The following is a 23,617-nucleotide window of genomic DNA, read 5'->3' as shown; positions in this document are numbered from 1 at the left end:
CTCCCAGGTCTGACTGAGGCGGCTAACTGCTGCGGTGTTCAGACCCATAACGATGGCAAAGAAAGAGTTGAGGTTCCTCTGGGCTTTACAGCTGAGGAAATAAAGAGTGACACACTGTTAACACCAGCTTCATACAGTGATGATACAGGAATACAAACTGTAATTCCTCACTAAACCACAGGAGGGGGCATCCTGTCCATGCAGACCTCACTATAATAGAGTGTTGTGCAGAGTTCTGTAGTTGAAGTATTGGGCCCTTAGTGAAATGGACCAGTCATACTGCTCTACTTCTGTAGAAGAAGACATCAGCACATTTTGAGGATGTAACAACTCTGTCCAAATGCTGGAGCCCACTATGTTGTGGTCAGAGAGGAGAGGAGAGGAGAGGAGAGGAGAGGAGAGGAGAGGAGAGGAGAGGAGAGGAGAGGAGAGGAGAGGAGAGGAGAGGAGAGGAGAGGAGAGGAGAGGAGAGGAGAGGAGAGGAGAGGAGAGGAGAGGAGAGGAGAGGAGAGGAGCCCACTATGTTGTGGTCAGAGAGGAGAGGAGAGGAGAGGAGAGGAGAGGAGAGGAGAGGAGAGGAGAGGAGAGGAGAGGAGAGGAGAGGAGAGGAGAGGAGAGGAGAGGAGAGGAGAGGAGAGGAGAGAGGAGCTCACTGGGCAGCGATCTTGATGAACTTCTTGATGAGCTGGACTCTGTTGCAGAGCGTAGGACACATCAGGACTTCTGTCATCACCCACAGCTGTACCTCATTGCAGCGCTGCAGCAGCAGCTCCAGCGCCACCGTGTGGCCACCGCTGGCATGACGGCTGAACGTGAAGTACACCAGCTCTTGCTGTAGTGGAGAGAGACAGGGCAGGGCATGACAGGGCATGACAGGGAAGGGCAGGACAAGACAGGACAGAACATGGCAGGACAGGGCAGGACAGGGCAGGACAGGGCAGGGCAGGACAGGACAGGACACGGGTGAGCTTGTAGAAAGCTTTGAATCACTAATATCTTTAACTGTATCCTAAATGGCACCCTATTCCCTTTATATCGCACTACTTTTGACCAGAGCTCTAAGGGCCCTGGTAAAAACAAAAGATGCACTAATAGTGAATCGGGTGCCAATTGGGACGCATGCATAGTGTAGGTGATGGACAAAAGATGATGTCACGTACCTCATGTATTGAGTTGAAGACACTCCAGTCAAAGTTTGTAAGGGTGACAGCCACGTCCCATGTGTTCATACTCAGCATGCGAGCTGACCTCTGTTGTAGCTCTGCGTTGTCTGTGAACGGGTTCTGAGAGGAGAAATGGATATGATATATGTTCTGTTGGGTTATGTAAGAACACGTTATTTTCTGGTGTGATATGACCATGTGGGTTATAGGCTGGAAGCATATCCAGTAGGAATCAGGAATATAATGTGATAAACCAAATGCAGAAGTAGCTTGTTAGGAGGCCTGAGGACTGTCACCTATGCTAGATTCATTCACATTGTAGCCTGCTGAGGAACTGCATTGAAGTGGACTCATTGTGATTCCTACCATGACTTCACTCAGGTCCTTTCTGCACACGTGCAGCCTCCCCACTGCTGTCAGCGAATCAGAGTAGAGCCTGTCCTGAGGCTTCAGGAGGAGTTTCTCTGGAGAGAGGATGCATCACACACAGCACAGCCATTATAAATATGTCAGCCAGCGTGTCACCTGCTATCTGGTGTAGATGAGTGTCCCAGTGCCGGGTTGGTTCTGTTCTGCAGTAGTCAGTCAGTGTAGGGTTGGTTCTGTTCTACAGTAGTCAGTCAGTGTAGGGTTGGTTCTGTTCTACCAGTCAGTGTAGGGTTGGTTCTGTTCTACAGGAGTCAGTCAGTGTAGGGTTGGTTCTGTTCTACCAGTCAGTGTAGTGTTGGTTCTGTTCTACCAGTCAGTGTAGGGTTGGTTCTGTTCTACCAGTCAGTGTAGTGTTGGTTCTGTTCTACCAGTCAGTGTAGCCACAGCGGCTGACAACAGAAAACGACTACATGTCGGGACACAGGAGTCAGTGTAGCCACAGCGGCTGACAACAGAAAACGACTACATGTCGGGACAGCAGGACTTTGTTCATTCCTGTTCGCTTTTCAAGTCTACAGAATTTCACTCATTCATGTAACATAATACACACTGTTGTGTCACTGGACATTAAGGTCAGTAGAGGACAACATGGTTTAATCATTGTTTTTACAGTCATGTGCTTTCAGAGTATACGGATGTGTCTATTGGCTATAGAAGGAGATACTGTCCCAGAATACTGCATCTATACAGAGTCAAAAACAGGCAGACAGGTGGACAGACTTTATGTATTATGTATGTGTATACTGTATTCTAGTCCAGGCTCATCCTATATAACTACTGCTGTACACACCTTTTCTATTCATATACTGTCCATACTGTCTTTACACACCATTATATGTACATAAAATATATGTACAGTATCAGTCAAAAGTTTGGACACAACTACTCATTCAAGGGATTATCTTTATTTGACTATTTTCTACATTGTAGAATAATAGTTAAGACATCAAACTATGAAATTACACGTATGGAATCATGTAGTAACCAAAAATATATTTTATATTTGAGATTATTCAAAGTAGCCACCCTTTGCCGTCTTGATGACAGCTTTGAACACTCTTGGCATTCTCTCAACCAGCTTCATGAGGAATGCTTTTCCAACAGTCTTGAAGGAGTTCCCACATATGCTGAGCATTTGCTGGTTCCTTTTCCTTCACTCTGTGGTCCAACTCATCCCAAACGATCTCAATTGGGTTGAGGTCGGGTGATTGTGGAGGCCAGGTCATCTGAGGCAGCACTCCATCACTCTCCTTCTTGGTCAAATAGCCCAAATGGGCGTTGTCCTGTTAAAAAACAAATGATAGTCTCACTAAGCACAATCCAGATGGAATGGTGTATCGCTGCAGAATGCTGTGGTAGCCATGCTGGTTAAGTGTGCCTTGAATTCTAAATAAATCACAGACAGTGTCACCAGCAATGCACCCCCACACCATCACACCTCCTCCACCATGCTTCACGGTGGGAACCACACATGCTGAAATCATCCGTTCACCTACTCTGCATCTCACAAAGACACGGCAGATGGAAGCAGAAAATCTCAAAGGACAGATTTCCACCGGTCTAATGTCTATTGCTCGTGTTTCTTGGCCCACACAAGTCTCTTCTTCTTATTGGTGTCCTTTAGTAGTGGTTTCTTTGCAGCAATTCGACCATGAAGGCCTGATTCACATAGTCTCCTCTGAACAGTTGATGTTGAGATGTCTGTTACTTGAACTCTGAAGTATTTGTTTGCCTGCAATCTGAGGTGCAGTTAACTCTAATGAACTCTAATGAATCTTCTGCAGCAGAGGTAACTCTGGGTCTTCCTTTCCTGTGGCGGTCCTCATGAGAGACAGGTTCTTCATAGAGCTTGATGGTTTTTGCGACTTCACTTAAAGAAACTTTCTGTATTGACTGACCTTCATGTCTTAAAGTAATGATGGACTGTAATTTCTCTTTGCTTATTTGAGCTGTTCTTGCCATAATATGGACTTGGTATTTTACCAAATAGGACTATCTTCTGTATACCACCCTTACCTTGTCACAACAAAACTGATTGGCTCAAACACATTAAGAAGGAAAAAAAATCCACAAATTAACTTTTAACAAGACACACCTGTTAATTGAAATGCATTCCAGGTGACTACCTCATGAAGTCGGTTACCAAGAGTGTGCAAAGCTGTCATCAAGGCAAAGGGTGGCTACTCTGAAGAATCTCAAATATAACATTGCTTGTTCTGATATTTCTTAAGTTCTCTGTATTTTTCTGGATTCTTTGTGTGTGTGTATTGTGTTTTTATTTATAGTATGTTTTGTATTGCTAGGTATTACTGCACTGTTGGAGCTAGAAACACAAGCATTTCGCTGCACTTGTGGTAACATCTGTGTACGTGACCAATACACTTTTGATATGATTTCGACAAGCAGGCAGTCAGACAGACAGACCATTGAAACTCTGGTGAATCCCTGTGTGAGTTAAGTTGTGGTTAGTTACCTCCACGGTAGATGACAACCAGCAAGACCAGCTACTCCAGGTATGGTTAGGTTAGGGTTCGATTAGATACCTCCAGGGTAGCTGACAGTCAGCAGGACCATTTCCTCCAGTGTGTTGTGTATGGTTAGGGTTCGATTAGTTACCTCCAGGGTAGCTGACAGTCAGCAGGACAATTTCCTCCAGTGTGTTGTGTATGGTTAGGGTTAGATTAGATACCTCCAGGGTAGGTGACAGTCAGCAGGACCAGCTCCTCCAGTGTGTTGTGTATGGTTAGGGTTAGATTACATACCTCCAGGGTAGGTGACAGCCAGCAGGACCATTTCCTCCAGTGTGTTGTGTATGGTTAGGGTAAGGTTAGATTAGATACCTCCAGGGTAGGTGATAGTCAGCAGGAACAGCTCCTCCAGTGTGTTGTGTTAGGTATGGTTAGGGTAAGGTTAGATTAGATACCTCCAGGGTAGGTGACAGCCAGCAGGACCAGCTCCTCCAGTGTGTTGTATTAGGTATGGTTAGGGTTAGATTAGATACCTCCAAGGTAGGTGACAGTCAGCAGGACCAGCTCCTCCAGTGTGTTGTATTAGGTATGGTTAGGGTTAGATTAGATACCTCCAAGGTAGGTGACAGTCAGCAGGACCAGCTCCTCCAGTGTGTTGTGTTGTATTAGGTATGGTTAGGGTTAGATTAGATACCTCCAGGGTATGTGACAGTCAGCAGGACCAGCTCCTCCAGTGTGTTGTGTTGTATTAGGTAGGGTTAGATTAGATACCTCCAGGGTATGTGACAGTCAGCAGGACCAGCTCCTCCAGTGTGTTGTGTTGTATTAGGTAGGGTTAGATTAGATACCTCCAGGGTATGTGACAGTCAGCAGGACCAGCTCCTCCAGTGTGTTGTGTTGTATTAGGTAGGGTTAGATTAGATACCTCCAGGGTATGTGACAGTCAGCAGGACCAGCTCCTCCAGTGTGTTGTATTAGGTATGGTTAGTTTAGGGTTAGATTAGATACCTCCAGGGTATGTGACAGTCAGCAGGATCAGCTCCTCCAGTGTGTTGTGTTGTATTAGGTAGGGTTAGATTAGATACCTCCAGGGTATGTGACAGTCAGCAGGACCAGCTCCTCCAGTGTGTTGTATTAAGTATGGTTAGTTTAGGGTTAGATTAGATACCTCCAGGGTAGCTGACAGTCAGCAGGACCAGCTCCTCCAGTGTGTTGTGTTGTATTAGGTATGGTAAGGTTAGGGTTAGATTAGATACCTCCAGGGTAGCTGACAGTCAGCAGGACCAGCTCCTCCAGTGTGTTGTATATGGTTAGGTTAGGGTTAGATTAGATACCTCCAGGGTAGGTGACAGCCAGCAGGACCAGCTCCTCCAGGGGGACATCCAGTCTCTCAGCCACCTCCTGCAGCAGCCCCTGGGCCACAACACTGGCCAGGCTCCTCACACTCAGATATGAGTCCATGCTCACGTACACATGACACAACACTGAGGAGAGAGGGAGAGGAAGGAAGGAAGGAAAGAGAGACAGAGAGAGAAAGAGAACACTGTTTGTCCCATAGAAGTAGAAAGAATAGAACGGAGTTGGAACTACTGACCATGGCAATTTGAATGGTCAACTCATGGGTGTTCTCAAATGGCTAACCTGCTGCATAAAGTGGTACATGAGGTGATGGGTGTGAAGAGGCTGGACAGACTGAGACTTTTCTGAACAATGAAAATCCCAATGCTTTCATGTTCAATGATGTCATAATTTACATGCATCACCTCATGTACTGACATCACTGAACATGAAAGCATTGGGATTTTCATTGTTCAGAAAAGTCTCATTCTGTCCAGCCTCAAGGATTCCCATTGTTACTCTGTCTCCTCACAGTGCTTGCTACCTTAAAAAGAATGGCTCTGAGATGCTCTATACAGAACGTCATCAGCCGACACAAACTGTGGAAACAATGCATGTTGGGAGGAATGTAGGAAGAATAAATAGAAAGACAGGGGCTGCATCCCAAATGGCCATAGGGCCCTGCTCAAAAGTAGTGCACTATATAGGGAATAGGGTGCCATTTGAGACGCAGGCAGGCTTTTAGGACCGACTCACCTTCCCTGGTCTCCCTTTGTGTTCCTCTGGTCGGGAGCCCGTTCTCTTTCAGGCTCAGTTGGTGGGAAAGAGTTTTGCTCTAAATGGAGGGACATACAGGGAATTCAGAACACATTCATACTGTGTGAGAAAACATTCTAACTCTTCTGGACTCTTGTGCTTTCTGCAGGAAACAAGAGGACAATAGTATTTCATGACCCAAACTGTTGCAAATAGGCTATAAGGAAACCTGGCTTTTCAAACGTAAACACATCCCTACAACAGGATCTGATTCAGCCGCAGGCCCATTTTCTTCTTGAGCAGATGATCAGCGGGCCAGAACATAATCACTAATCATTTGTAGACTGCAAATTGACCGCAAGAAGCCCAAACAGATATAATATTTTACAAAAACATAATTTCAAACCTTGCTTACATTTGTATTCAATCACATAAATGTATATCTCTGTATTATGCGTGGAAATACTTTCTAACAGATTTCCAAAATGAAAAGTTTTAACTCAGAAAACTTGCCCCCCCCCCCCCCCCCCCCCCCCCCTATGGGCCCCCCCCCCCCCCCCTGTGACTCATACAATAGCTCCATTACCTCTCATGCAGTTTGGCCTCTTACCTTTCTGTGGGGTGAATACTCATCTCATGCAGTTTGGCCTCTTACCTTTCTGTGGGGTGAATACTCATCTCATGCTGTTTTGGCCTCTTACCTTTCTGTGGGGTGAATACTCATCTCATGCTGTTTTGGCCTCTTACCTTTCTGTGGGGTGAATACTAATTTCATGCTGTTTGGCCTCTTACCTTTCTGTGGGGTGAATACTCATCTCATGCAGTTTGGCCTCTTATCTTTCTGTGGGGTGAATACTCATCTCATGCTGTTTTGGCCTCTTACCTTTCTGTGGGGTGAATACTAATTTCATGCAGTTTGGCCTCTTACCTTTCTGTGGGGTGAATACTAATCTCATGCAGTTTTGGCCTCTTGCCTTTCTGTGGGGTGAATACTCATCTCATGCAGTTTGGCCTCTTATCTTTCTGTGGGGTGAATACTCCTCTCATGCTGTTTTGGCCTCTTACCTTTCTGTGGGGTGAATACTCATCTCATGCAGTTTTGGCCTCTTACCTTTCTGTGGGGTGAATACTAATTTCATGCAGTTTTGGCCTCTTACCTTTCTGTGGGGTGAATACTCATCTCATGCAGTTTGGCCTCTTACCTTTCTGTGGGGTGAATACTAATTTCATGCAGTTTTGGCCTCTTACCTTTCTGTGGGGTGAATACTCATCTCATGCAGTTTGGCCTCTTACCTTTCTGTGGGGTGAATACTAATTTCATGCAGTTTTGGCCTCTTACCTTTCTGTGGGGTGAATACTCCTCCGCTGTACTGGAGAGAGAAACAAAATCAAACAATTAGACCATGAGACAAGAAAGACCAAAAAAACAATACACACACTCGTTTTGGACCGTTTCAATCAACTAGTAACCTGGTACTACTGTGATTTTCCATCAATCAACTAGTAACCTGGTAGTACTGTGATTTTCCATCAATCAACTAGTAACCTGGTAGTACTGTGATTTTCCATCAATCAACTAGTAACCTGGTAGTACTGTGATTTTCCATCAATCAACTAGTAACCTGGTAGTACTGTGATTTTCCATCAATCAACTAGTAACCTGGTAGTACTGTGATTTTCCATCAATCAACTAGTAACCTGGTAGTACTGTGATTTTCCATCAATCAACTAGTAACCTGGTAGTACTGTGATTTTTCATTTATCAACTAGTAACCTGGTCGTACTGTGATTTTCCATCAATCAACTAGATTAGTCAAGGCTAGGTGACATGAGTCACGGTCCTGATTAGAAAAGTCAAGGTTAGGTGACATGGGTTATGGTCCTGATTAAAGGTGCAATATGTAGAAATCGGTCCACCATTTCCTGGTTGCTAACATTCAAATAGTTTGCCTAATCACAGAAATAGCACATATTGAACAGATTTACCACTCCTTGGACTTGCTTTCAATTATAATAACAGATCTATAACTTGCATTTCTATGTGAATTTGGTTCGGGAGGGAGTAGGTGATGAGAAGGAAGGGAGGAGGGATGAGGGGAGGGTTGACATGGGATGTGTCCCACTCGATGGACATCATGTTCTATATTTTTGGTGTTCTTGGAAATGTGCGTTTGTCAGCAAGGAAGGAATCCTCAATGCTATTGGCAATAATAGAACCAACAGTGGAAATGGAACAACAGGTCTCGCTGTCACAGGTTTGCTTTCCCAGATATTCTTCCTACGTGTCTTAGACCCCTGACACAGAGGGAGAGGAACTCAGAGACCCCAACAGCACAACGCATAACCCAACAGCACAACAACACATAACCCAACAGCACAACAACACAGCCCCAAACAGCACAACCCAGCACCAAACAGGACAGCAACACATCCCCAAACAGGACAGCAACACATCCCCAAACAGGACAGCAACACATCCCCAAACAGGACAACAACACATCCCCAAACAGGACAACAACACATCCCCAAACAGGACAACAACACATCCCCAAACAGGACAGCAACACATCCCCAAACAGGACAGCAACACATCCCCAAACAGGACAGCAACACATCCCCAAACAGGACAGCAACACATCCCCAAACAGGACAGCAACACATCCCCAAACAGGACAGCAACACATCCCCAAACAGGACAGCAACACATCCCCAAACAGGACAACAACACATCCCCAAACAGGACAGCAACACATCCCCAAACAGGACAGCAACACATCCCCAAACAGGACAACAACACATCCCCAAACAGGACAACAACACATCCCCAAACAGGACAACAACACATCCCCAAACAGGACAACAACACATCCCCAAACAGGACAACAACACATCCCCAAACAGGACAACAACACATCCCCAAACAGGACAACAACACATCCCCAAACAGGACAGCAACACATCCCCAAACAGGACAGCAACACATCCCCAAACAGGACAGCAACACATCCCCAAACAGGACAGCAACACATCCCCAAACAGGACAGCAACACATCCCCAAACAGGACAACAACACAGCCCAAAACAGTACAACAACACAGCCCAAAACACTGCAACTGCTCTTAATTTATCAATGGGTTAATTGAGTATGAATACAGGAGATCAGTAAAACAGCCCTCTACAGTACATGTTCCCATTCATGGGTGTTGGAGGACACATGACTCTCTCTGCCTCTAGGACATTTGATCTATATTCAGTGTTTTCAGTTTTGACTCACTCTTTTGGTACAAAAAAAACACATCTCAAATGTCATCCTATTCTCTTTACAGGCCAAAAGGGAGTAGTGTGATAGGCCTATAGGGCTCTGGTCAGAATTAGTGCACTATACAGGGAAAAGGGTGCCATTTGACATGCACGCAAAGTCACATTTCCTGTTTACCAGCTACATGTTCAGAATTCACACTTAGGAGAAATAATCCACGCATACATTACACATAAATACACGATATATCCAAAAGTATGTGGACACCCCTTGAAATTAGTCCATTCGGCTATTTCAGCCACACCTGTTGCTGACAAGTGTATAAAATCAAGCACACAGCCATTTCCATAGACAACCATTGGCAGTAGAATGGCCTTACTGAAGAGCTCAACGTGGGGCCGTCATAGGATGCCACCATTCTAACAAGTCAGTTAGTTAACATTTGTGCCCTGCTAGAGCTGCCCTGGTCAACTGTAATTGCTGTTATTGTGAAGTGGAAACGTCTAGGAGCAACAGCGGCTCAGCCGCGAAGTGGTAGGCCACACAAGCTCACAGAACGCGTAGTTGTTAAAAATTGTCTGTCCTCGGTTGCATCACTCACCACCGAGTTCCGAACTGCCTCTGGAAGCAACGTCAGCACAATAACTGGTCGTCGGGAGCTTCATGAAATGGGTTATCATGGCCGAGCAGCTGCACACAAGCCTAACATCACCATGTGTAATGCCAAGCATCGGCTGGAGTGATGTAAAGCTCGCCGCCATTGGACTCTGGAGAAGTGGAAACACGTTCTCTGGAGTGATGAATCACGCTTCACCATCTGGCAGTCCGACATACTAGTCTGGATTTGGCGGATGCCAGGAGAACGCTACCTGCACGAATGCATAGTGCCAACTGTAAAGTTTGGTGGATGACGAATAATGGTCGGGGGCTGTTTTGCATGGTTCGGACTAGGCCACTTAGTTCCAATGAAGGAAAATCTTAACGCTACATTATACAATGACATTCTAGACGATACTGTGCTTCCAACTTTCAAATGAAATCAAATGTATTTATAATTACATCAGCTGATATCTCAAAGTGCTGTACAGAAACCCAGCCTAAAACCCCAAACAGCAAGCAATGCAGGTGTTGAAGTACAGTGGCTAGGAAAAACTCCCTAGAAAGGGCAGAACCTAGGAAGAAATCTAGAGAGGAACTATGAGGGGTGGCCAGTCCTCTTCTGGCTGTGCCAGGTGGAGATTTGTGGCAAGAGTTTGGGGAAGGCCCTTTCCTGTTTCAGCATGACCCTCTCACGAAGCGAGGTCCATACAGAAATGGTTTCTTCAGGGTGTGGAAGAGCTTGACTGGCCTGCACAGAGCCCTGACCTCAACCCATCGAACACCTTTCAGAAGAATTGGAACGCCGACTGTGAGCCAGGCCTAATTGCTCAACATCAGTGCCCGACCTCACTAATGATCGTGTGGCTGAATGGAAGCAAGTCCCCACAGCTATATTCCAACATCTAGTGGAAAGCCTGGAGGCTGTTATAGCAGCAAAAGGGGGGGGGGGGACCAACTCCATATTAATGCCCATGATTTAGTAATGAGATGTTCGAGCAGGTGTCCACATACTTTTGGTCATGTAGTGTAACTAATTCATCATATTATTCCATTATTCAGTTCCTATGGCCACTCACTGTCTGCGATGCAGCCGCAGGAGTTTCTGCAGGTCCTTCTGCTCCTTCTCTAGAGTTGGATACTCATACAGGTCATCCAGGAGGAAACGATACAATGTCTGAAACACAAAGACAACATCTAATGTCTGTTTTCAATGTCTGAAACACAAAGACAACATCTAATGTCTGTTTTCAATGTCTGAAACACAAAGACAACATCTAATGTCTGTTTTCAATGTCTGAAACACAAAGACAACATCTAATGTCTGTTTTCAATGTCTGAAACACAAAGACAACATCTAATGTCTGTTTTCACCCTCCCATATCATCATGATATCACTTATTTTAGGGTCATCTCACTGTCCCATATCCTTAGCCTGGCCCCACATTTGTCTTGCCAACTCCTTATAAATGACTAGAGGAGTTTGAAAGAAAGCACAAACAGATCTGGAAACAGGCTGTACTATCCCTTCTTCTTCTCCTCGCTCGCTCCGTCATACCTTCATGAAGAGTTTAACATGCTCGTCTTCTCGTAGGAAGTCCCTGTACAGTGTTGTCCACTGTGTCACCAGGTGCAGGACCTGCCGTTTCCTGTCCAGAACCTCCTTCCCTTCCTCTTTCCCCCGGTGGTGTCTCTTTGAACAATAGGTGGGCTCCATGAGTTAAGGCATCAGCACAGCAGTAGAGTGGACTCTCAGTAGGCGTTGTGTGTATTGACATTAGCTAGGCCAACAGGATCAACACCGCTATTTTTAATTGTTCCAAGTTGGAGGTGTATGTGTGTTTAAGGGTGAGGTGTGTGTGTAGTAGAGAACAGTCAGTAGCGTTAGAGGTAAGGGTGGTATACTGTAGTCTAGAGGTAAGGTACTGTAGTCTAGAGGTAAGGTACTGTAGTCTAGAGGTAAGGTACTGTAGTCTAGAGGTAAGGTACTGTAGTCTAGAGGTAAGGTACTGTAGTCTAGAGGTAAGGTACTGTAGTCTAGAGGTAAGGTACTGTAGTCTAGAGGTAAGGTACTGTAGTCTAGAGGTAAGGTAAGGTACTGTAGTCTAGAGGTAAGGTAAGGTACTGTAGTCTAGAGGTAAGGTAAGGTACTGTAGTCTAGAGGTAAGGTAAGGTACTGTAGTCTAGAGGTAAGGTAAGGTACTGTAGTCTAGAGGTAAGGTAAGGTACTGTAGTCTAGAGGTAAGGTAAGGTACTGTAGTCTAGAGGTAAGGTAAGGTACTGTAGTCTAGAGGTAAGGTAAGGTACTGTAGTCTAGAGGTAAGGTAAGGTACTGTAGTCTAGAGGTAAGGTACTGTAGTCTAGAGGTAAGGTACTGTAGTCTAGAGGTAAGGTACTGTAGTCTAGAGGTAAGGTACTGTAGTCTAGAGGTAAGGTACTGTAGTCTAGAGGTAAGGGTGGTATACTGTAGTCTAGAGGTAAGGTAAGGTGCTGTAGTCTAGGGGTGAGGTAAGGTGCTGTAGTCTAGGGGTAAGGTACTGTAGTCTAGGGGTGAGGTAAGGTACTGTAGTCTAGGGGTAAGGTACTGTAGTCTAGAGGTGAGGTAAGGTACTGTAGTCTAGAGGTGAGGTAAGGTACTGTAGTCTAGAGGTGAGGTAAGGTACTGTAGTCTAGAGGTGAGGTAAGGTGCTGTAGTCTAGGGGTGAGGTAAGGTGCTGTAGTCTAGGGGTGAGGTAAGGTACTGTAGTCTAGGGGTGAGGTAAGGTACTGTAGTCTAGATGTAAGGTACTGTAGGTAAGGTACTGTAGTCTAAAGGTAAGGGTTGTGTACTGTAGCCTAGAGGTTTGGTACTGTAGTCTAGAGGTAAGGGTGGTATATTGTAGTCTAGAGGGAAGGGTCTTGTACTGTAGTCTAGAGGTAAGGTACTGTAGTCTAGAGGTTAGGGTGGTGTACTGTAGTCTAGAGGTTAGGGTTGTGTACTGTAGTCTAGAGGTTAGGGTGGTGTACTGTAGTCTAGAGGTTAGGGTGGTGTACTGTAGTCTAGATGTAAGGTACTGTAGTCTAGAGGTTAGGGTGGTGTACTGTAGTCTAGAGGTTAGGGTGGTGTACTGTAGTCTAGAGGTAAGGGTTGTGTACTGTAGTCTAGAGGTAAGGGTTGTGTACTGTAGTCTAGAGGTTAGGGTGGTGTACTGTAGTCTAGAGGTTAGGGTTGTGTACTGTAGTCTAGAGGTTAGGGTTGTGTACTGTAGTCTAGAGGTTAGGGTTGTGTACTGTAGTCTAGAGGTTAGGGTGGTGTACTGTAGTCTAGATGTAAGGTACTGTAGTCTAGAGGTTAGGGTGGTGTACTGTAGTCTAGATGTAAGGTACTGTAGTCTAGAGGTTAGGGTTGTGTACTGTAGTCTAGAGGTAAGGTACTGTAGTCTAGAGGTTAGGGTTGTGTACTGTAGTCTAGATGTAAGGTACTGTAGTCTAGAGGTTAGGGTGGTGTACTGTAGTCTAGATGTAAGGTACTGTAGTCTAGAGGTTAGGGTTGTGTACTGTAGTCTAGAGGTTAGGGTGGTGTACTGTAGTCTAGATGTAAGGTACTGTAGTCTAGAGGTTAGGGTGGTGTACTGTAGTCTAGATGTAAGGTACTGTAGTCTAGAGGTTAGGGTGGTGTACTGTAGTCTAGATGTAAGGTACTGTAGTCTAGAGGATAGTGTTGTGTACTGTAGTCTAGAGGTTAGGGTGGTGTACTGTAGTCTAGATGTAAGGTACTGTAGTCTAGAGGTTAGGGTGGTGTACTGTAGTCTAGAGGTAAGGTACTGTAGTCTAGAGGTTAGGGTGGTGTACTGTAGTCTAGATGTAAGGTACTGTAGTCTAGAGGTTAGGGTTGTGTACTGTAGTCTAGAGGTTAGGGTGGTGTACTGTAGTCTAGATGTAAGGTACTGTAGTCTAGAGGTTAGGGTGGTGTACTGTAGTCTAGAGGTAAGGTACTGTAGTATAGAGGTTAGGGTTGTGTACTGTAATCTAGAGGTTAGGGTTGTGTACTGTAGTCTAGAGGTTAGGGTGGTGTACTGTAGTCTAGAGGTTAGGGTGGTGTACTGTAGTCTAGAGGTTAGGGTTGTGTACTGTAATCTAGAGGTAAGGTACTGTAGTCTAGAGGTTAGGGTTGTGTACTGTAGTCTAGAGGTTAGGGTGGTGTACTGTAGTCTAGAGGTTAGGGTTGTGTACTGTAGTCTAGAGGTTAGGGTTGTGTACTGTAGTCTAGATGTAAGGTACTGTAGTCTAGAGGTTAGGGTGGTGTACTGTAGTCTAGATGTAAGGTACTGTAGTCTAGAGGTTAGGGTGGTGTACTGTAGTCTAGATGTAAGGTACTGTAGTCTAGAGGTTAGGGTGGTGTACTGTAGTCTAGATGTAAGGTACTGTAGTCTAGAGGTTAGGGTGGTGTACTGTAGTCTAGATGTAAGGTACTGTAGTCTAGATGTTAGGGTTGTGTACTGTAGTCTAGAGGTTAGGGTGGTGTACTGTAGTCTAGATGTAAGGTACTGTAGTCTAGAGGTTAGGGTGGTGTACTGTAGTCTAGAGGTTAGGGTGGTGTACTGTAGTCTAGATGTAAGGTACTGTAGTCTAGAGGTTAGGGTGGTGTACTGTAGTCTAGATATAAGGTACTGTAGTCTAGAGGTTAGGGTGGTGTACTGTAGTCTAGATGTAAGGTACTGTAGTCTAGAGGTTAGGGTTGTGTACTGTAGTTTAGAGGTTAGGGTGGTGTACTGTAATCTAGAGGTAAGGGTTGTGTACTGTAGTCTAGAGGTTAGGGTGGTGTACTGTAATCTAGAGGTTAGGGTTGTGTACTGTAGTCTAGAGGTTAGGGTGGTGTACTGTAGTCTAGATGTAAGGTACTGTAGTCTAGAGGTTAGGGTTGTGTACTGTAGTCTAGAGGTTAGGGTGGTGTACTGTAGTCTAGAGGTTAGGGTTGTGTACTGTAGTCTAGAGGTTAGGGTTGTGTACTGTAGTCTAGATGTAAGGTACTGTAGTCTAGAGGTTAGGGTGGTGTACTGTAGTCTAGATGTAAGGTACTGTAGTCTAGAGGTTAGGGTGGTGTACTGTAGTCTAGATGTAAGGTACTGTAGTCTAGAGGTTAGGGTTGTGTACTGTAGTCTAGAGGTTAGGGTTGTGTATTGTAGTCTAGAGGTTAGGGTTGTGTACTGTAGTCTAGAGGTTAGGGTTGTGTACTGTAGTCTAGAGGTTAGGGTGGTGTACTGTAGTCTAGTGGTACGGGTTGTGTACTGTAGTCTAGAGGTTAGGGTTGTGTACTGTAGTCTAGAGGTTTGGGTGGTGTACTGTAGTCTAGAGGTAAGGGTGGTGTACTGTAGTCTAGAGGTTTGGGTGGTGTACTGTAGTCTAGAGGTAAGGGTAGTATACTGTAGTCTAGAGGTAAGGTAAGGTGCTGTAGTCTAGGGGTGAGGTAAGGTGCTGTAGTCTAGGGGTGAGGTAAGGTACTGTAGTCTAGGGGTGAGGTAAGGTACTGTAGTCTAGGGGTAAGGTACTGTAGTCTAGAGATGAGTTAAGGTGCTGTAGTCTAGGGGTGAGGTAAGGTGCTGTAGTCTAGGGGTGAGGTAAGGTACTGTAGTCTAGAGGTGAGGTAAGGTACTGTAGTCTAGAGGTGAGGTAAGGTACTGTAGTCTAGAGGTGAGGTAAGGTGCTGTAGTCTAGGGGTGAGGTAAGGTGCTGTAGTCTAGGGGTGAGGTAAGGTGCTGTAGTCTAGGGGTGAGGTAAGGTGCTGTAGTCTAGGGGTGAGGTAAGGTGCTGTAGTCTAGGGGTGAGGTAAGGTACTGTAGTCTAGAGGTAAGGTACTGTAGGTAAGGTACTGTAGTCTAAAGGTAAGGGTTGTGTACTGTAGCCTAGAGGTTTGGTACTGTAGTCTAGAGGTAAGGGTGGTATATTGTAGTCTAGAGGGAAGGGTCTTGTACTGTAGTCTAGAGGTAAGGTACTGTAGTCTAGAGGTTAGGGTGGTGTACTGTAGTCTAGAGGTTAGGGTGGTGTACTGTAGTCTAGAGGTAAGGTACTGTAGTCTAGAGGTTAGGGTGGTGTACTGTAGTCTAGAGGTTAGGGTTGTGTACTGTAGCCTAGAGGTTAGGGTGGTGTACTGTAGTCTAGATGTAAGGTACTGTAGTCTAGAGGTTAGGGTGGTGTACTGTAGTCTAGAGGTTAGGGTGGTGTACTGTAGTCTAGATGTAAGGTACTGTAGTCTAGAGGTTAGGGTTGTGTACTGTAATCTAGAGGTTAGGGTGGTGTACTGTAATCTAGAGGTAAGGGTTGTGTACTGTAGTCTAGAGGTTAGGGTGGTGTACTGTAGTCTAGAGGTTAGGGTTGTGTACTGTAGTCTAGATGTAAGGTACTGTAGTCTAGAGGTTAGGGTTGTGTACTGTAGTCTAGAGGTTAGGGTTGTGTACTGTAGTCTAGAGGTTAGGGTTGTGTACTGTAGTCTAGAGGTTAGGGTGGTGTACTGTAGTCTAGATGTAAGGTACTGTAGTCTAGAGGTTAGGGTGGTGTACTGTAATCTAGATGTAAGGTACTGTAGTCTAGAGGTTAGGGTTGTGTACTGTAGTCTAGAGGTAAGGTACTGTAGTCTAGAGGTTAGGGTTGTGTACTGTAGTCTAGATGTAAGGTACTGTAGTCTAGAGGTTAGGGTGGTGTACTGTAGTCTAGATGTAAGGTACTGTAGTCTAGAGGTTAGGGTTGTGTACTGTAGTCTAGAGGTTAGGGTGGTGTACTGTAGTCTAGATGTAAGGTACTGTAGTCTAGAGGTTAGGGTGGTGTACTGTAGTCTAGATGTAAGGTACTGTAGTCTAGAGGTTAGGGTGGTGTACTGTAGTCTAGATGTAAGGTACTGTAGTCTAGAGGATAGGGTTGTGTACTGTAGTCTAGAGGTTAGGGTGGTGTACTGTAGTCTAGATGTAAGGTACTGTAGTCTAGAGGTTAGGGTGGTGTACTGTAGTCTAGAGGTAAGGTACTGTAGTCTAGAGGTTAGGGTGGTGTACTGTAGTCTAGATGTAAGGTACTGTAGTCTAGAGGTTAGGGTTGTGTACTGTAGTCTAGAGGTTAGGGTGGTGTACTGTAGTCTAGATGTAAGGTACTGTAGTCTAGAGGTTAGGGTGGTGTACTGTAGTCTAGAGGTTAGGGTGGTGTACTGTAGTCTAGAGGTTAGGGTTGTGTACTGTAATCTAGAGGTAAGGTACTGTAGTCTAGAGGTTAGGGTTGTGTACTGTAATCTAGAGGTTAGGGTGGTGTACTGTAGTTTAGAGGTTAGGGTGGTGTACTGTAGTCTAGATGTAAGGTACTGTAGTCTAGAGGTTAGGGTTGTGTACTGTAGTCTAGAGGTTAGGGTTGTGTACTGTAGTCTAGAGGTTAGGGTTGTGTACTGTAGTCTAGATGTAAGGTACTGTAGTCTAGAGGTTAGGGTGGTGTACTGTAGTCTAGATGTAAGGTACTGTAGTCTAGAGGTTAGGGTGGTGTACTGTAGTCTAGATGTAAGGTACTGTAGTCTAGAGGTTAGGGTGGTGTACTGTAGTCTAGATGTAAGGTACTGTAGTCTAGAGGTTAGGGTGGTGTACTGTAGTCTAGATGTAAGGTACTGTAGTCTAGAGGTTAGGGTTGTGTACTGTAGTCTAGAGGTTAGGGTGGTGTACTGTAGTCTAGATGTAAGGTACTGTAGTCTAGAGGTTAGGGTTGTGTACTGTAGTCTAGAGGTTAGGGTGGTGTACTGTAGTCTAGAGGTTAGGGTGGTGTACTGTAGTCTAGATGTAAGGTACTGTAGTCTAGAGGTTAGGGTGGTGTACTGTAGTCTAGATGTAAGGTACTGTAGTCTAGAGGTTAGGGTTGTGTACTATAGTTTAGAGGTTAGGGTGGTGTACTGTAATCTAGAGGTAAGGGTTGTGTACTGTAGTCTAGAGGTTAGGGTGGTGTACTGTAATCTAGAGGTTAGGGTTGTGTACTGTAGTCTAGAGGTTAGGGTGGTGTACTGTAGTCTAGAGGTTAGGGTTGTGTACTGTAGTCTAGAGGTTAGGGTGGTGTACTGTAGTCTAGATGTAAGGTACTGTAGTCTAGAGGTTAGGGTTGTGTACTGTAGTCTAGAGGTTAGGGTTGTGTACTGTAGTCTAGAGGTTAGGGTTGTGTACTGTAGTCTAGAGGTTAGGGTTGTGTACTGTAGTCTAGAGGTTAGGGTTGTGTACTGTAGTCTAGATGTAAGGTACTGTAGTCTAGAGGTTAGGGTGGTGTACTGTAGTCTAGATGTAAGGTACTGTAGTCTAGAGGTTAGGGTGGTGTACTGTAGTCTAGAGGTTAGGGTTGTGTACTGTAGTCTAGAGGTTAGGGTGGTGTACTGTAGTCTAGTGGTACGGGTTGTGTACTGTAGTCTAGAGGTTAGGGTTGTGTACTGTAGTCTAGAGGTTAGGGTGGTGTACTGTAGTCTAGAGGTAAGGGTGGTGTACTGTAGTCTAGAGGTTTGGGTGGTGTACTGTAGTCTAGAGGTAAGGGTAGTATACTGTAGTCTAGAGGTGACCACCACAGCCTGAAGTAGAAGGATATTGTCCCAGGAGAGCCTGACACAGATCACTGGTTGACATGAACACCAGGTATGTCAGCAGGAAGTCATCCAGGAGAGGCTCTGTAAAACAGGAAACACATCATTTACAACAGCATCCAATAGAACTGGCTAAAACTCAGTGGTGGAAAAAGTACTCAATTGTAATACTGTAGTAAAAGTAAAGAAACCTTAATAGAAAATGACTCAAGTAAAAGTGAAAATCACCCAGTAAAATATTATTTGTGTAAAAGTCTAAAAGTATTTGGTTTTAAATATACTTAAGTATCAAAAGTAAAAGTATAAATCATTTCAAATTCCTTATATTAAGCGACCAGACAGAACAATTTTCTTGTTTTTTAAAATTGTATTTCCAGATAGCTAGGGGTACACTTCAATATTCCAAGACATAATTTACAAACAAAGCCTTTGTGTTTCGTGAGTCTGCCAGATCAGAGGCAGTAGGGATGACCAGGGATATTCTCTTGATAAGTGTGTGAATTGGACAATTTTCCTGTCAAAATGTAACGAGTACTTTTGGGTATCAGGGAAAAATGTACGGAGTAAAAAGTACATTATTTTCTTTATGAATGTAGTGCGGTAAAAGTTGCCAAAATTATAAATGGTAAAGTGAATTACAGATACTCCAAAAAACTAACTTACTAAAGTAGTACTTTAAAGTATTTTTATTTAAGTACTTTACACCACTGCTAAAACTGATTCAAATCCAATGTAATTGGATTGAATTGTATTAATTCATGAATTAATGTATTAATAAATTGAATACATTTATTAAACATTTTAAATTATGAATGACCAAACCGAGATTGTATAATCATTAAAGCTACATTCAAGTGTCAGTAGTCTACTTAAAGATGCAGACCATACAAAAATGTGCTCATAAATTAAAAAAATGAAAAGTGAATTCCACCCTCTGACATCTTTTGTAAAGTTCTTCTTTTCCTATATGAATCTAAATTCCTCCCACCGCCTGTTACGGTTGGCTCCAACGCCGTCCAGCTCTCTGCTCCACCTACAGCCTCTCTGTGTTCACACTGTGTCCAGCTCTCTGCTCCACCTACAGCCTCTCTGTGTTCACACTGTGTCCAGCTCTCTGCTCCACCTACAGCCTCTCTGTGTTCACACTGTGTCCAGCTCTCTGCTCCACCTACAGCCTCTCTGTGTTCACACTGTGTCCAGCTCTCTGCTCCACCTACAGCCTCTCTGTGTTCACACTGTGTCCAGCTCTCTGCTCCACCTACAGCCTCTCTGTGTTCACACTGTGTCCAGCTCTCTGCTCCACCTACAGCCTCTCTGTGTTCACACTGTGTCCAGCTCTCTGCTCCACCTACAGCCTCTCTGTGTTCACACTGTGTCCAGCTCTCTGCTCCACCTACAGCCTCTCTGTGTTCACACTGTGTCCAGCTCTCTGCTCCACCTACAGCCTCTCTGTGTTCACACTGTGTCCAGCTCTCTGCTCCACCTACAGCTTCTCTGTGTTCACACTGTGTCCAGCTCTCTGCTCCACCTACAGCCTCTCTGTGTTCACACTGTGTCCAGCTCTCTGCTCCACCTACAGCCTCTCTGTGTTCCCACTGTGTCCAGCTCTCTGCTCCACCTACAGCCTCTCTGTGTTCACACTGTGTCCAGCTCTCTGCTCCACCTACAGCCTCTCTGTGTTCACACTGTGTCCAGCTCTCTGCTCCACCTACAGCCTCTCTGTGTTCACACTGTGTCCAGCTCTCTGCTCCACCTACAGCCTCTCTGTGTTCACACTGTGTCCAGCTCTCTGCTCCACCTACAGCCTCTCTGTGTTCACACTGTGTCCAGCTCTCTGCTCCACCTACAGCCTCTCTGTGTTCCCACTGTGTCCAGCTCTCTGCTCCACCTACAGCCTCTCTGTGTTCCCACTGTGTCCAGCTCTCTGCTCCACCTACAGCCTCTCTGTGTTCACACTGTGTCCAGCTCTCTGCTCCACCTACAGCCTCTCTGTGTTCACACTGTGTCCAGCTCTCTGCTCCACCTACAGCCTCTCTGTGTTCACACTGTGTCCAGCTCTCTGCTCCACCTACAGCCTCTCTGTGTTCACACTGTGTCCAGCTCTCTGCTCCACCTACAGCCTCTCTGTGTTCACACTGTGTCCAGCTCTCTGCTCCACCTACAGCCTCTCTGTGTTCACACTGTGTCCAGCTCTCTGCTCCACCTACAGCCTCTCTGTGTTCACACTGTGTCCAGCTCTCTGCTCCACCTACAGCCTCTCTGTGTTCACACTGTGTCCAGCTCTCTGCTCCACCTACAGCCTCTCTGTGTTCACACTGTGTCCAGCTCTCTGCTCCACCTACAGCCTCTCTGTGTTCACACTGTGTCCAGCTCTCTGCTCCACCTACAGCCTCTCTGTGTTCACACTGTGTCCAGCTCTCTGCTCCACCTACAGCCTCTCTGTGTTCACACTGTGTCCAGCTCTCTGCTCCACCTACAGCCTCTCTGTGTTCACACTGTGTCCAGCTCTCTGCTCCACCTACAGCCTCTCTGTGTTCACACTGTGTCCAGCTCTCTGCTCCACCTACAGCCTCTCTGTGTTCACACTGTGTCCAGCTCTCTGCTCCACCTACAGCCTCTCTGTGTTCACACTGTGTCCAGCTCTCTGCTCCACCTACAGCCTCTCTGTGTTCACACTGTGTCCAGCTCTCTGCTCCACCTACAGCCTCTCTGTGTTCACACTGTGTCCAGCTCTCTGCTCCACCTACAGCCTCTGTTCCTGTCCAGCTCTCTGCTCCACCTACAGCCTCTCTGTGTTCACACTGTGTCCAGCTCTCTGCTCCACCTACAGCCTCTCTGTGTTCACACTGTGTCCAGCTCTCTGCTCCACCTACAGCCTCTCTGTGTTCACACTGTGTCCAGCTCTCTGCTCCACCTACAGCCTCTCTCTGTTCCCACTGTGTCCAGCTCTCTGCTCCACCTACAGCCTCTCTGTGTTCACACTGTGTCCAGCTCTCTGCTCCACCTACAGCCTCTCTGTGTTCACACTGTGTCCAGCTCTCTGCTCCACCTACGGCCTCTCTGTATTCCCACTGTGTCCAGCTCTCTGCTCCACCTACAGCCTCTCTGTATTCCCACTGTGTCCAGCTCTCTGCTCCACCTACAGCCTCTCTGTGTTCAAACTGTGTCCAGCTCTCTGCTCCATCTACAGCCTCTCTGTGTTCCCACTGTGTCCAGCTCTCTGCTCCACCTACAGCCTCTCTGTGTTCAAACTGTGTCCAGCTCTCTGCTCCACCTACGGCCTCTCTGTGTTCCCACTGTGTCCAGCTCTCTGCTCCACCTACGGCCTCTCTGTATTCCCACTGTGTCCAGCTCTCTGCTCCACCTACGGCCTCTCTGTGTTCACACTGTGTCCAGCTCTCTGCTCCACCTACGGCCTCTCTGTATTCCCACTGTGTCCAGCTCTCTGCTCCACCTACGGCCTCTCTGTGTTCACACTGTGTCCAGCTCTCTGCTCCACCTACAGCCTCTCTGTGTTCCCACTGTGTCCAGCTCTCTGCTCCACCTACAGCCTCTCTGTGTTCACACTGTGTCCAGCTCTCTGCTCCACCTACAGCCTCTCCGTGTTCACACTGTGTCCAGCTCTCTGCTCCACCTACAGCCTCTCTGTGTTCACACTGTGTCCAGGTCTCTGCTCCACCTACAGGCTCTCTGTGTTCACACTGTCCAGCTCTCTGCTCCACCTACAGCCTCTCTGTGTTCCCACTGTGTCCAGCTCTCTGCTCAATCTACAGCCTCTCTGTGTTCACACTGTGTCCAGCTCTCTGCTCCACCTACAGCCTCTCTGTGTTCCCACTGTGTCCAGCTCTCTGCTCCACCTACAGCCTCTCTGTGTTCCCACTGTGTCCAGCTGTCTGCTCCACCTACAGCCTCTCTGTGTTCACACTGTGTCCAGCTCTCTGCTCCACCTACAGCCTCTCTGTGTTCACACTGTGTCCAGCTCTCTGCTCCACCTACAGCCTCTCTGTGTTCCCACTGTGTCCAGCTCTCTGCTCCACCTACAGCCTCTCTGTGTTCCCACTGTGTCCAGCTCTCTGCTCCACCTACAGCCTCTCTATGTTCACACTGTGTCCAGCTCTCTGCTCCACCTACAGCCTCTCTGTGTTCACACTGTGTCCAGCTCTCTGCTCCACCTACAGCCTCTCTGTGTTCACACTGTGTCCAGCTCTCTGCTCCACCTACAGCCTCTCTGTGTTCACACTGTGTCCAGCTCTCTGCTCCACCTACAGCTTCTCTGTGTTCACACTGTGTCCAGCTCTCTGCTCCACCTACAGCCTCTCTGTGTTCACACTGTGTCCAGCTCTCTGCTCCACCTACAGCCTCTCTGTGTTCACACTGTCTCCAGCTCATTTAGTACTGACCTGGAAGAACACCATGAAGGTTTTCAATCACTACATTGTCTATTGAAATGAATGTATTCAGTGAGCAATGTGTAAAACATATTAGCAAACCTGTGGATGGACACAAAATAAGAACCAATCTGGCAACCCCAATGCATTGTGGGGAAAAAAGTAACATTTGAATATATGAATATAATCATTGAGAAAAGCATCCCCCATGCAGAGAATGTATGACTATATATATATATATCCCCTACACAATGTCTCAGTGTTGTGATATCAATATGCAAAAGCACATTGGCTGAAAGAAATCATTAAGTCAAAAGGATTTTAATTAGATAAGGGTGACAGGTCTCACCCAGTGAAAGTAATGACTCCTAACAATCAGTGAAAGATCCTTGTGCAATGTGAAAATTACTCTGGAACACATATAGAGCCCGTCCCAAATGGCAACCTTTTCCCTAGTGTTCTACTTTTGACCAGGGCCCATATAGGGAATAGGGTCCCATTTGGGACACTGACTATAGACTTTGTAAATAAGAATGTTAATGAATGAACACAAGATTGGAACACAGGTTGACAGAGAGAGAGATTGAGAGAGGATCACAATGTGTGTAAGTTGATCTTTCTACTGGTCCTGACCTCGTAGTCGACTCATCGTTATT

At 46.0% G+C, this 23,617-nt stretch overlaps 1 protein-coding gene across 4 annotated transcripts in view; it reads right to left on the bottom strand.

The window, feature by feature from the left end:
* LOC120048839 (rap guanine nucleotide exchange factor 5-like) overlaps nucleotides 1–23,617 on the bottom strand; it is a 72,766-nt gene that overhangs the window by 12,001 nt on the left and 37,148 nt on the right. For 3 of the 4 annotated variants that reach the window (XR_005477045.1, XM_038995118.1, XM_038995117.1), the window contains 10 exons: nucleotides 18,579–18,657; nucleotides 11,569–11,716; nucleotides 11,090–11,187; nucleotides 7,494–7,524; nucleotides 6,155–6,233; nucleotides 5,395–5,544; nucleotides 1,530–1,627; nucleotides 1,161–1,283; nucleotides 654–832; nucleotides 1–91 (listed from right to left, as the gene is read on the bottom strand). Coding sequence is in view for 2 of the 4 variants with exons in the window: in XM_038995118.1 (XP_038851046.1) it covers nucleotides 1–91; nucleotides 654–832; nucleotides 1,161–1,283; nucleotides 1,530–1,627; nucleotides 5,395–5,544; nucleotides 6,155–6,233; nucleotides 7,494–7,524; nucleotides 11,090–11,187; nucleotides 11,569–11,716; nucleotides 18,579–18,657 (1,076 nt within the window). In the remaining 2 variants the exon portion in view is untranslated. The remainder of the gene's footprint in view (nucleotides 92–653; nucleotides 833–1,160; nucleotides 1,284–1,529; nucleotides 1,628–5,394; nucleotides 5,545–6,154; nucleotides 6,234–7,493; nucleotides 7,525–11,089; nucleotides 11,188–11,568; nucleotides 11,717–18,578; nucleotides 18,658–23,617) is intronic. The other variant, XR_005477046.1, reaches the window with a different exon arrangement.

Source organism: Salvelinus namaycush, chromosome 5 (assembly GCF_016432855.1).
Source record: "Salvelinus namaycush isolate Seneca chromosome 5, SaNama_1.0, whole genome shotgun sequence".
NCBI lineage: Eukaryota > Metazoa > Chordata > Actinopteri > Salmoniformes > Salmonidae > Salvelinus > Salvelinus namaycush.
Note: the sequence above shows the minus strand (reverse complement) of the source record. Positions and strands in the feature narration are given on the sequence as shown.